Source organism: Athene noctua, chromosome 9, assembly GCF_965140245.1.
Source record: "Athene noctua chromosome 9, bAthNoc1.hap1.1, whole genome shotgun sequence".
Lineage (NCBI taxonomy): Eukaryota > Metazoa > Chordata > Aves > Strigiformes > Strigidae > Athene > Athene noctua.
The window spans coordinates 2,288,060-2,301,800 of NC_134045.1; the positions used below are offsets into that span (position 1 = coordinate 2,288,060).

General features: G+C 50.9%; 1 protein-coding gene across 1 annotated transcript in view; it reads right to left on the bottom strand.

Annotated features, from left to right (window-relative positions):
* LOC141963912 (hydrocephalus-inducing protein homolog) overlaps window positions 1-13,741 on the bottom strand; it is a 115,371-nt gene that overhangs the window by 56,283 nt on the left and 45,347 nt on the right. Inside the window, 6 exon segments of the mRNA XM_074913647.1 lie at window positions 4,480-4,632; window positions 6,887-7,051; window positions 7,508-7,643; window positions 8,895-8,995; window positions 9,804-10,039; window positions 11,993-12,060. Coding sequence (XP_074769748.1) covers window positions 4,480-4,632; window positions 6,887-7,051; window positions 7,508-7,643; window positions 8,895-8,995; window positions 9,804-10,039; window positions 11,993-12,060 — 859 coding nt within the window.

The window sequence follows — 13,741 nt, forward strand, 5'->3', positions numbered from 1 at the left end:
GCTGGGCTGGGGAGATCAGGGCCACCTGGTTTGATAACCAAACTCCTCCTGCTTTTCCTTTGGGAAAAGCACCCTCCTGAGTCACTCTTGCTTCTAGGAGCATAATTGCCTTGAAGATTCTACCCTTCTTTAATTCATTTAGCCAACAGGTACAGCATGATACGACAAGTTTAATTTCCCTAGACAAGCAGGATAACAATTTCTTCCATTACTAAAAAACAGCAATTCTGAAAGGGCATGAACTCATATAAGATACCTAACGTGATAAAAACCAAACTGCCCCCTGTGGCCAGGTTTCAGGCACCTTTTCCAAGGTCTCCTCCACACCTCTGCTCCCCTTTCTAAGAGCCACATGCTCTGGACTTAAGCCTGCTGGACCTAAGCCTGTGCGACACTGGGAGGGACGCAGCCTTCCACCTTCCTCAGGTTTTGGTACAACCTGTCACCAGGGCAAGACTGACGCTCCTGGCCATGACCCCTGCTCATGACCGATGCCGTGTGTTTCCAAGCACAGGTGGCTACAATGAATGGTTCCCTCCAGCTCTGGCAAGACCAAACTGGCTGGAAATCAGCAAATTGGTACTGCTGCATTAGCAAAACATGGCCTTTAAAACCTAAACTAAAAGGTGAGCTTTTGGAGCACCATGAGGCTCTGGTGAGACAGCTCTGGAAAGAGTTAAGCCTGTGCCTCTGTTCCCGTGCTGGGCCTGGCTCATCCCCATCCCCCACTTTGCCAGCCGACATTCTGGTATATTTTGTTTTCTGTATCGGGGCGACTGACACTGGCACTGCCTGGCTCTCTGGCCCAGTCGCTGTGCTGGTGGAGGCGACTGACACTGCTTCTACCTGTTCCCCCGGCCCGGATACTGTACCAGTAACTTCACTCTCAGGTTCTGTAGCCTTTTCTCCCCCCTGAGGGCAGTGGGTGGTATTAAAGAGGACACGGTAGGCATGGGCAAGTCCCCAACACATTGCAGCGATTTGTGTCTCCTGGGTTTTGCCAGCTTGGTAACACACCCTTTCTAAGCACTCCATCAGCTTCTCAGGGCTCTGCATTTGTTTGGGAGTGAAATTCCAAAGCATTGGGGGTGCCCACGGACTCAGGCCTTCGCCCATCTTTTCCCACACCCCTTGCCACTCACTATTATCTGACCTCGGGGCAGGTTTCCAGGCACTGCTATTGTTAGAGAAGCGCCGCATGGCCCAAAACAAGATCTGGCAGGCATTCAGAAAGCATTGTGCTGCAATCACACTGGCCTGCAGGCTCCAAGGATAATTGAAACTCTCAAAAACCGAGAGGATCTCTTCCCCTGGCTCACCCACAGAGGGGGTGAGACCCCTAAAAAAAGCCCAAACGGCAAACAGGTACTGGCCCGCCCCCCCCCCAGCGATACAAACACATTATAAGCAGTCAGGAGCCAGTACAGCAAAATAAGACCCTTTACCATTTTCCACTGATAACAAACACCAGCACTGAGAACACACAGTGGATATAAGGAATAATCCAGCTCCACCACGCAAGCAAGTGGGCCAGCATTGCAAACATTGTCTTATCAAACCGTACAAATACAAACAGAAAAATTGCACCCAACAGATTGCTCTAGCACACTCTGGTCAGGGTCTGTCCCTTTTTGATTCTTATTTCAACCCTCTTGTGCCCCACGTTGGTGCGCCAAAAAGGCTGTGTTGGTTTAGGCCCTGCCGGGACCGGAGACCACGTTGCTGTTGTCACTCCCCCACCCTCGGATACAAGTAGGGCACAAACCCCGGGTTGAGATAAGAAGAAATTTAATACAGCAGTGTAATAAACAACCTGAACAACAACAGTAGCTATGATAACAACAATAAACAGTAATAACAGTAAACAAGACAAAAGATATACAGAGAAATACCGCAATGGTTACAGACAGCCCCGTGCTCCCCGCCACCAAAGCCACAAAGGAAAAAGAATTCCCGTGCTCCCGCGCCTGGACCTGAGGTCAGCATGGTATGAATAACCTGGCTGGAGATCCCTTCCCCCTCTCTGCTGGGGAAAACTTAACCCTATCCTAGCTGAACCAGGACAGCATCTTATCTTCAAAAGTTCTGCTCACCTTGGAAGAGACCCCATATTCAGGGCCAGTGTTGCCCATATCCTGGAAAGTTAATTCAACACTCATTTCTAAATAGCATTACAGATATCATTTGAAGAGCACAGCACTGTTACCCACAAAAAAAAGCATCTTGCCTTGCTCAGATAATGCTCTTTTCTCCCATAGAGCAAGAAGAAATCTTGACTTGACAGGAACAGCAATTTGCATGTGATGGTTAATACCACCACCAAGGTGGCACCATGGCCATCTGCATTACAGCATTTTCCTTTCCTGTTTCGAACAAGATACTAAACTTATACTTGCCCTGTTGCTGTCCCTTTATTTAATCTTGTTCTGTTTGTTGAGCTGACAGTCAGCGTGCTGTAACATTGCTGATGCAATGCTGCTGTGAAAATGTCAATCATAGCTCCTTCCTTTGAGCAGGGACCGTGATCTCTAAGCCTAACTGCAAACAGCCACGGTTTCGAGATCAGCCATCAAACAGGAGACAGGGAAATCACAGCTCACCGTCCTGCAGCAATCTCCAGGCAGGAAATCAAAGCAGCAGCTTTTCTGTCTTAGAGAACACAAGACTTGGGCTCAGGGGCACAACTGGATGCAGGATGCCCAAGTCACCCACCAGCAAGGCTAAGGGACTGCCTCTGCTCTCAGAGGTACGTGTGCAGTTCACCCTGGCACCTGACTGCATCTCAGATCTTATCTCCAAAATTATTCAGTCCTCTCTTCTTCCCCTCAATAAACGGCCAGGCAGCCTAAGGCAGCAGCAAAGGGCGAAACTTCAACTGAGGCAGCAAAGCAGCACCAAAGGAGGCAGCTGCTGCGGGCAGGGAGCAGCTGGAGCACACCTCGCCTGCCGCAGTGCTGCTCCCCTGGAGCTCAGCATCGGGGGGATGAAGAGTCTGAAGAGCCCTTGCTGAAACGACTGATCGAGCAGGTTCTCAGGACCTGCTCCCTTGAACACCTCCGTGATAGCAGCAGCTGTCCTGAGAAGCCGAGATGCTCACGGTGGGGTAAGTCAAGCCTGTGGGGTCAGCGGGGGGGACTACGGAGCAGCAGAGCCCACCCTTACTGCAGGGCAAGAAACCATCCCTGACCCCCCTGCTATTATTGTTCTATTTATTGATTAGCCACAATATTTGCAGAGATGGCAGTGAAGCAGGATAGGACTCATTGCCCAGCCCCACGCCTTAGGGCCCTGAGGCAATGCAGAGGCAGAGACACCCTGCGAGCCCCCCGGGACACACAGGCTGCCCGGGGAGGGAGGGCAGGCGTGAGGCCGGACAGCAGTGCCGGAGCAGCTCTGCGGGTCAGGGCCTGCTATGAGCACGCAAACCCCGTCCTTCACACACCAGCACCACCCACCCCAGGTGGCTTGCTCTCTGCAGAGATGGAAAGCAGGTTTTCATTGTGGAATCAAAGCAAGCTGCCCTGGGAATCCCCCACTTTGAGGTTACGTTTATCCCCCAAACAGCTGGAAAAGCCGCGTGAGGGAAATTCAGCCCCGTCCTCGGCCCAGGAGGCTGAGCCTGTACTCTCACACACTGCCTGATGCTCCATCCACAACACCCAGTCCACAGTGCCAGGCCTGGGCTAACCAGCCCCAGGAGTCTGACCCACCTGGCACGGAGAAGAACAAACCCCCTCCGAACCCTGCTTTCAAGCCCCTCACAGATCCCCCCTCCAGTGGGGAGCACACCCCACCCGGCCTCAGCGCACGAGCCCGTGCTGGCTGCATCAGCCCTGCTCCCCCTGCCAGGAGCAACCCACCCTCCCTGGGCCGTGCAGCTTCTCACCCTACGCAGCCTCCAGGATTAAAGAGCCTTTCTCTGCAGCCAGTCTCCAGAGGTGCTCTGCAACGCGACGGACTCCACCGTAGGTACACCACCATTACACTATGTTCTTGTGCAACAACCCAGCTGGTTTGACACCCAGCAGGTGTGAAACTCACCTCACTGCGAGCAGTTTGAGGCCAGACCTCACACCCTAGTCTCTGTCATTACCAGCAGTTCGGCACAAAGCAAATGCAGATCTAACAGGGAAACCGTGTGGAAACCCATGCCCTTTCAGGAGCAAAGGGCCACGGCGTTCTCTTGGTCTCAGAGCTCCAAACACATGAGTCTTAGAGCTAAATACCTTCCACAAAATAAAGGGAGAACTTGCAACACTGATCCAGACTCATTTCTGCTCAAGCATCTACGCAAATTTTCTGTTTTACTCAGGGGTCCCCCAGCTAAAACTGCCCCCAGACCAGGCTCCTCTTGCTGCATTGTGATGGAATACATTGCTTTCTCAATCATCTAGTGATATGCAAATGTTGCATATAATAATTAAGTCACAGGTTGCTTGTCAGTCATTTTTGTTGGAAAATAGCTCCACAGACACTTACCATCGTTGCCCTGAAGGATGCAGGGATGACACTCTGATTGGAGAGGTGGAGAGTTCGGGAGGCATCTTGCAGAACTTGGATACTGCCAAAATTTATTTTGCTTGGATGCACGTAGACAACTGGTCCTTCTCCAGTGCTCACTAGATGGATTTTCTGCTCCAGAAAGCAGGTAGGAAAGATCAAAAAAAAGAAGAGAGAAAGTTTAAAATGATTAAACGGCTCTAAGGGTACTCCTAGACTGGGGGATAATTACGGCTGTTTGAAGTTTTCAGTGTTGTAAAACTGAAACCAAAGGCCTGGAGCCAGTGTGGGACCTGGACTGATCCCATCTGAAAGACACAAGCTCCCGTTATCAGGGGATAAAGAAACCCTGTTTCCCATGCTTGCTTTTTCACACCTCCTCCGCACTGGTAACTCTCCTTCCTCTACCTTGTGCCTGCTCCCACTCCTTCTACTGCTCAGTCTTGCCCCAGAGCACCCTCCCTGACTCCTGCTGCTGCACAGCACACTGGGACAGTGGCTTTAGTCCCAAAGCTACGCCTGTGAAAGCCAGCACCAGCCAGAGGCAAAGCAGGCCCTTCAGAGTAGAGATCACACAAGTTAGTTGCTCTGATTTGCACTTACGTCTATTCCTGGTATTATACGGATAATGGGCATTAATTATTAATAATACAAGCAGTATTTTTTCCTTTTGACAGTCTGAGACCCAAAAGTTCTGTTCTTGAAGAACTGTCACAGACTACTGGGGAAGGAATGTGGATCCCTTTGCTAAACCACCTCCTCACATCAGTAAAAACATTCAGGAGGCATTCAGGAGATTTAGCAGCATCATTTCCACTTGTTTCATTAAAAGTTTAAATCCCTGTAACTACTTCCAAAATGTCAGCCTTTCTTTCTGTTACAGAAAGCTTAAGGCTCACAGGAGCCCTCCGACATCCTCTTTCATCCTCAGAGATGAGAAGACATTTTAAAACAGCTGCTTCAAAAGTTGATATCCTTTTAAATTAAACCTTAATTAACTGTATTTGATCTTGATTTCAGCTAAATGAAGCCAGGACACTACAGACAACATTCTCTTGCCTACATTTCGTGGTCATTGCTGCTGTTGTGTATGCCTGACTGTGAACATCAGCCTTCAGGAAGCTTTAGTCCAGGAATGCTTTGCCTCATCCATTTCCAAGCTTGGCAGAAAAAAAAAAGTCTCTGCGCTCCAGGTGCAAGCGGCGTGGAGACTCATGAGTCTTTGGCTGGGGCTCTCAGCAAAGAGCTATGACGGGTGTTTCTCAGACGTGACGGGCCTGACTTTCAGCACGGCCTCTTACACAGCGCTTGCGTTAGCAGGATTCAGGGATGTCCCTGTGTGCTCCTGAACAAAAGGCCTAACGAAGCACCGGAGCTCTTCATCTAATCGCACAGCAGAGTATGAGACCCAGGGGTTGTTCTGGGCTTCAGACTGGCCTTCTTATCCTGTCTGACCTAGCTGTAATTAAATGCTGTGTCAGACACTTAGATTACCACCTGGGATGATACCATCCTTCCTCTTCTCTAGGTGAAGGGGAGTGGCTGCAAGTATACTTGAGATTACAAGACCTCCTGACCTTGTTAATGGATAGGAACCAGTAAAGTAGGATGCTTAGTTTTAACGTTAACCATCACTTGTGTTTCACTAGCTTTTATTTTTCCTGTATTGTACTGCAATGTATACTATTTCATTTATACTCTTTTCCTAACTACCCTCTGACATCTCACCCACTTGTAAAACATCTTGAAACCTGTAAACCCTTGCCTAGTGGAGACAAAACAGGCCTTAGACAGCCTGGTAACCTCCCTGAGTACATCCCTGATAACAGGGACCTAAGAACGCAAGACAAGCGCCTGAGAAGACGCCAGTGTCACGAAAAGCGACTGGGAGCGGGTTTACACCAACCCCCTCGGAACAAACAGGAGCTGAAGGATGGTGAGGTCACTCCATGACCATGCATGGACACGGGAAACCTCAAGTTCAGCCAGCGGGCAGTGTGAGGAAGACGATGTGGACCACCAGGGGGGAGAAGACCCTCAGTCTATTTTTACAATGCATGCTCATTTACTACGTAAATGAACTCTGTATATTAGTCAGAGAGCTTTGCTAGTAGCTGCGGCACTTGTGGTGGAGCGATCCCCAGCGCTGCCCAGCGCTGCGAATAAAGAATCCCTGCTGAACAGTCATAATTCTGACTGTGAAGCTCTTTGTTTCACAGACATTAGCTGTTGCGTATGCCACAAACCCCTTCTTTCCTTGTCCACACCAGCATATATTACAAGTTCTTGTTTTCCTGGGAAGGATCCCCGGAGTTAGCAACCCTGCCTGAGGCTTCACACCCCACCAAGAGGAGTCGCACCAAGGCCCACGTCCCCCAGAACTCACCAGAGGGGATCCGTCACTCCCAAACACTGCAACATGAGCAACAGTGTCCTGCTCTCCCGTCACCTGGGCCTCCAGCGTCAACGGGACCTCCACCGAGCTGCGAGGCTGGACAATCCCCCACGGCACGGGGCTGGAGTACCACACAGAAGCGTCCTCCTTGTGTTCCTGTAAGGGACAGAGTCAAACGCAACACACAGGAGTGACCTTGGAGGAAACTTTGAACTCCTCAACATCTACCACAATGGCAATTCACACACGTTTTCAAAAACCCCCAGGAGAAAGCAGAAAAGTACAAAGCAAGATACAAGACTTGTATGGGCTTAGCATCCTCAGAGGGTCCAAAACCTGCTGCACCCACACCCACTCCTGTGCTGGCAGCCTCCTTGCAGAAGCTTTTCACAACCCTCTAAGTTCTCCTGCATGAAAGCACCCCAAAGACTAGAATATAAACTGCTTCCTAAAAAGTTTAAACTGCTTCCTGAAGTTTATATTCAGGTAGCTTCCTTTTCTCAGCAACCTTTAGGTTTCAATATAAACCAGCAAGGCCTTATCCAAAACCCTTTTTTTCCCTAATAAACCCTTAGTAACGTCTGAGGGCAGGAGGCGGATGCAATGCCAAACCTGAGGAAGAACCCTGTAGCAGCCTGGGAGATCGCTGTCATTCACAAGGGTCAGCATCTGCTGGTAAGGGAATTTTAGGAAGCACCGTCCGAACATCATGACAGGGTTGAGCACTCGCAGCGCAGGAACCACGCATCTAGGCAAAGAGAGGACCGAAAGGGAATTAGAGATACGAGAGAATGTGGAGTTCGTTTACTCCCCAAGTAGCATGAAACAGAGCGTAGCACATTTGTCAAATAGACACTTAATACCCCTACAGCGATAAATGGCCTTTAACTGCTTCTGACTCCACCACCGCCTGTAAAGGTGGGGCAAACCCCGGGACTCGGCCTCGCAGAGGCTGCCAGGTGCCCGGGCAGCGCACGGTGCCCTGTGCCAGAGCTCTCTGATCAGCTCTGCCCGCTCTTTGCCCCAGGAGGCTTGCAAGGACCCTCCCAACAGTCCCGGCAAGGCGTGAGCTCTGGGGCAGCCTTCCCCCCGAGTGCTCACCAAGGCTCAAAGGGCACAAGACCCCAGTGTCTCAGTGAGAACGACTGCCTCCTCTCCCACACCGCTGTTGCCCTGCCTGAGAACTCAGCCCTTTGCCCGGCGATGGAGGGCACAAGCCACCCCCTGCCTCAGGCAGTGGGGGATCACCCTCTCCCAGCTCCTGCACCCCACGGCTCCGTGCACTCTCTGTCCCCATTTGCACTTGTTTTACAAAACTGCAGCCCAGGCACTGACTGGATGACTCTGCCTGGGAGAGGGAACAGCACAGTGAACTCATCCCTCTTGGAATTAAACCGACACCCACCGCAGCACAACAGGGCTGAATCTGCCTGCAGCAAGAACAACTTCTGGCTTAAGTCTGAGAACATTAATGTTCAAAAGAACCAGAGGGAAGCAGAGAAATCTGAGCTCACCTTCCACATCAAGGACTACTTTCCCCTTCATAAGATCTTGCTTTGAGCTTCCCCTCACCAGTCCTGCCATAAGCCCCTTTCCCATTCCCATGCGCCTTCGTTAAGTGACCCAGACACCAGCTCTCAGCAGGCTGCTCACTGCGGCCCAAATGGATGTTGTATTTTGGCTGCAACCCAGCACAAGTCCGCCACTTGCAGGAAGGAGGAAAGATGGCCCTTTGGAAATTTATTACACCTCAAGCACCAAAACCCAGGCCAATAATGAATAGAATTACTGTTCCCTTTAGAAAAAGGCTCAGGGCCACGCCTGTCCGTGGAGCGCAGGTGCTGCTTTCAGAACACTGCCCATCTCACATCTGGCTGGGCAGAACTACGTCATTAAGCAACACTTGTCACTGGGAGATGGATCCAGCAAACCACGTGCAAGGCAGCGTGGTGCTGGATGCACGAGGAGAGACAACGAGCTGCAAGGAAAACATCGATACCTGGCTGTGAGGAGCAGCGCCGACACCGCCCTGCCAACACCGCACACGTCCACCACCAGAGCCAGCTCGTAGCTCTGCAGAGTGTTGGAGCACAGGGTGACCTGGTGGAAGAGAAGAGCACCGAACACTTCATCACTCCCAAAAGCCATCGTGCACCTGTGCTGTCCTCCGGTTCTCGTTCCACGGGCAGGAAAGGGAGGATTTTGCCCTAACTCTTCTGCTGGTCCATGTGCAGGGCACAGTTGCTGGGAGTAACAAAAGTCTTCTGACATATCTGCTTTGTTAAATACACCTTGCACTTACCAGGGCACATGTAACCACTATTAGATTAATGCTCTACTCCCCACTGTATTAAAATTAAAAGACTAATTTTTAATCTCAACTACAACAGCATAAATGCAGAGGCAATCTGTTGAATTCAACAGATTCAGCTTTACACTGGGAAGCTGAGGGCAAAATGCAGCCCAGCAGGTGCTGTGCAGTTCATGGCTGCCAGAGATTTTTCAGTCCCCACTGGAGATCACGGCAGTGAATACAACTCATTCTGCTCATCAGGAGAGGACAAATAAGATTGGGAAGAAAAGGAAAGTGCTTTATACAATGACATCTCTCTTTTTAACAGCCACCTTCTGTCCTCACCCTTCCTTTGCCCACTTTAAATCAAAGAAACTGCTCCAAGCAGCTCTCAGAAACAGATAATGGCTTCTGCACTTGACCATATGGGACATGATCTTCAGCTGACCATTCTGGGAACAAAGCAGTGGTCCTCCAGAAAAGCCCCAGAGTAACCCAGCTAACAAAAGCCCAACACCAGTGCAGATATCCTCCCCGCGTTACGCTCAGAGCTAGCGGTGCTAAAGCCCTCCCATCCCTCAGTGAAGCTCCAGCTCCACCCGCTTCTTCCCATACCTGGATATCCAGGAATCCCAGGGGGCGGATGGTCCCTCTGCGGGGCTTTATGCTGAATTCTCTTGGCCTGAGTTGACGCTGGGCTCCCTTTCTCTGGAGTAGGTGAGTGTTGTCTGTCATCTGAGCAAGACTGCTGACACTGGGCTCTCCCAAGCCGTCCCCAAGAATGCGAAGGTTGAAGGTGAGGGGCACCAAGGAGGTGTTAGTGAGGCGACACGACAAGGTGTGAGGAAAGCCTAGGAAAATGACACAAATATGAATTTATGCACCAACTGTCCCATGATTCCTGATGTGAATAGCCTGTTACGATAAAACCGGGCTTGGAGTTTAGCTCTTTTCAATCTGAAGTACAGCTAACTGAGAAGTTACGCAAGGAATTAATTGTCACTTAAGCTCCCTTTTACGCTGATCGCAGAGATTCCTTCCTTGGAAATGGCCACTCTTGGCGATGCTGAACCCCACAAGTTTCTCTCTCTCTAGCTGTGAGGAGCTCTCTCACCTGCCCCCAAACCTGCACCAATTAGTTCTCACTTACAAGTGTCCATCCAGACAGACCATTTATTCTCAAAATTTAATGCCCTGTTGACTCTGGGAACACTCCCACAGTTTTCAGTATATAAAAGCGGGTATTGTCATCGAGGAGAAGCTGCAGTAAAAGGAAGGAAGGATGAAACTGGGAACGACAGCATGATGCAAAGCACTCTAACGCAGTTTCTCGAGGCAGGACCCTTAAGGCATCTCCTGTCTGGGGCTACCAGACCGAGCACGTGACAACTCACGGCCCCGCACTGGAGGCAAACCTGATGCTTGCTCAGAAATCAGCAGGAGCCATGTTCCACCTCACCTAACAAACGGGACACGGCTTCCACACTGCACACTGCCCTGCACAGGTCGGCATCACTTGAGCTGTGATACTCGCCTTCCCTCATGGAAAAGCAGTGACACAGCCACACCTGGGGGGGTGTTCTGCAGAGACAGGACATCAGCCCACAGCCTGCTCTGGCCTGGACATCTGGCTCGGCTGGCCAGCTCTGCGAGAAGGAGACATCTCCCGTGGCCTGCTCACCAAGCGTCGTTTGAATACAGACGGGGAGGAAAACCAACTGCAGCCACAGCGGGGGGGTTCTCCATGTCCAACCACAGTGACCACTGCCCACCTCCAGCAGTTACTCCAGCAGGGAGGCAGGAGGGGCACAAAAAGGACAAACACAGACTTCACAGTTCCAAATGAGACCAAAGTCGCCAGATGCAGGTCAACAGTCAGCAGCACAATACAATAGCTGCCTTCAGCTGAAAAGCCCTTATTAATGAAATTACATTAGGGAGGATGAATCTCCTGTTACATCTCCACATTTCTGTCTGGTGTGTTTCTTCTTGTTTTATTCAAAAGGAAATAAAGAAGTGGCAGAGGGGTGATGAAGGGAGGGGAGAAGCAGCTCAGGAAAGGCAATGAGTCTTCTTAAAAAGTCCATGAACAGCATGAAAACACAGAGGCATCCTGGGCACAGAATGATAATGGCCCTTCAATCAATCCACAATGGATTTCACATTTAAACTGTCGATCATCTCAGTCAAAAGCCTTTTGTGAGCCTGAGATGGAGAACCAGAAGCTGCATTTCAACGGGGACGCTCTGGATGCTCAGCCCCAGGCTCTGTCAGCAGAGCTGGGCCTGTGGTGGGGAAGGAGGAGCCCGTGGTCCGAGGACATCAGTGCCTGATTCAGAGCTACTGCTTGGGCATGTTACCTGGTGGGTGACAACGAGGGGCCCTCACAGCGCTAATTAACATCTGGCACTAAAGGTCAGGGGGGTAAATGGTATCCCTGCCTTGCCACAGGAACATTGACCCAGAGCAGCTACAGGCCAGTATGTGCCTTGAACTCCCTTCTGCTGCAGGCCCATCCCCTGGGCCCTCTGGGACAAGGACTTTCACAGTCATTCTGCTGTCAAGGATTGAGAGGTTGGGGCTGAACAGACTACAAGGACACCAAAAAATACTGACTTTCTATCCCTTTGGTCCTACTGATCTCACAATGGCACAGGACTGCCTCAGCAACCAGCAGCCCTGGCTTTAACACCCTGAAGGCTGCTATGGAGGAGCACAAGTGACAGATGGTCTTATGTTAAAATGCTCCATTTTGGTAATTCCCAGAGCTCTCAACCCGTGGACCAAGCCCAGGGCACACTCACCGAAGGAGACATCACCGAAGTGGAGGGCAGGGACGTCGAAATGAAAAGTCGGTCCAATGACGCAGCCCCTGCAAGGACAAAGACAGGCAGAGGAGATGTTGGCTCGGTTAGAGAATGGCAAAGCGCTCAGCTTTCCGTACCGCTCGGGTGGGTAAAAGCTGCTCTCAGAACCAAGGTGGGTTTCAAATCAACCTGTCACCCCCGTGCTCAGCACAGCACCCATGTGGACAGCAGGCAGCCAAAGCAAAGTGGTCAGCACCCGACAGCTGCTGCTGAGGCTCAGGGCACCGCGGCAGGGTGTGCCCCCACGCTGCTGCTGGCCCCAGGAAGGTCCTGGAACAAGTGATGGCTCTGTGCCTCGGTTTCCCCACCCGTGATGTGATGGACAGAGGTGTCCACACAAAAGGGGACTCACTGTAACGAGCCTTCCCAGCTACGGGTTCCCTGCTTTGGTATTTCTTAGCTGGAACTGGTGTTTCCATGGAGTATATGAACACCTTTCTCAGAAGACCTGATCCACACAATCATTACACATGCAGGACACATGAATCCAGGGGAGCCCCAAACATCCACTGAGAAGAGCAGCAACAGTTCTACGCAGAGGACAGTTCGATCTTGGAGGGAAGTATCAGCTTGTCACCAGTGCACCAGCTGACACACCCAAGGGCACCACCTCGCCCGTCCCTCAACTCAGCAGACAGGCTCCAAACTCCAAAACTCACTCACATCCACTGAAATCCATACTCGAAGCTGCACAACAAACATTAATTGACTTCATGGTTGATGACAATCAATGCCAGCTCTGCCTCAGTTAAAAATCAAGGGCCACAGTGAACAGTGCCTTCTCACTTTACTCACATGAACAGACCCCAGCAGCCCGCGGGAGGGACCTGCGTCCATCCCTGCTGTCCCATTTCCAGCATCCCTTTCCAAGCACCAAGGAAACAAGCATCCAGCACCTTGTAAGGTTGGTTTCCATGTAACGAGTAATCACCTATGGTCTTGACACCTTCTGACCGCATAGTCAAAGAGCACTCAAAAACTGACTTTCAGGAGTTTCAATCCAATGCTACTTCTAGATTCTTGCAGTTGAATCAGCTCCTAAGAATAAGCCTGGTACCAAACCCCTGCTGATGGTGAAGTTCCCTCTCCAGGGACCTCACATAACCAGACTTGACCTCCCAAGCCCTAACAGCTTACTCCAGACGGAGCAAAGGGAGCAGATATGCTTTCCATCACAGCATTTGCCAGGAGACGATGGAAAAATACCTCCAAACCAGCCACGACTGGGGATGACATAAGGAAACTGCCAAGGATGAGCCTTGCCAGGCAAGTGGGGAAATGACTGCCCCTTCTCCTGAGTGCACCGAATCTGTGCTCTGGGAAGTTAAACTGGAATGACTGCCCAGAAGGCTCAGGCAAGGAGCCAACCCAGAGCTGGTAACAGTACAGCTTGCAAGAGAAGGGGGGAATAGGCAGTGGTTTTGACAAAAACTGTGTTTTACAGTAGCATTAAGTAATGCATGTGTGAAGGGAGATCAGGGTCCTGGCAGAGCAGGAAGAATAACAACACAAGGTGGGAATGGAACTGCTTGAACTCTCATCCCCGTTCCTTCCTTTGCATCCCAGTGTCCCACCAGCCAGCTTTCCTCTGTTCAAAAGAACCAGAAGCTTTTCTCCATGGAGGATGAAATCCAGTGCACAAAACCTTCCGAAGAGGGAGGCTCAGCTGGACCTGGTGGGTGGACA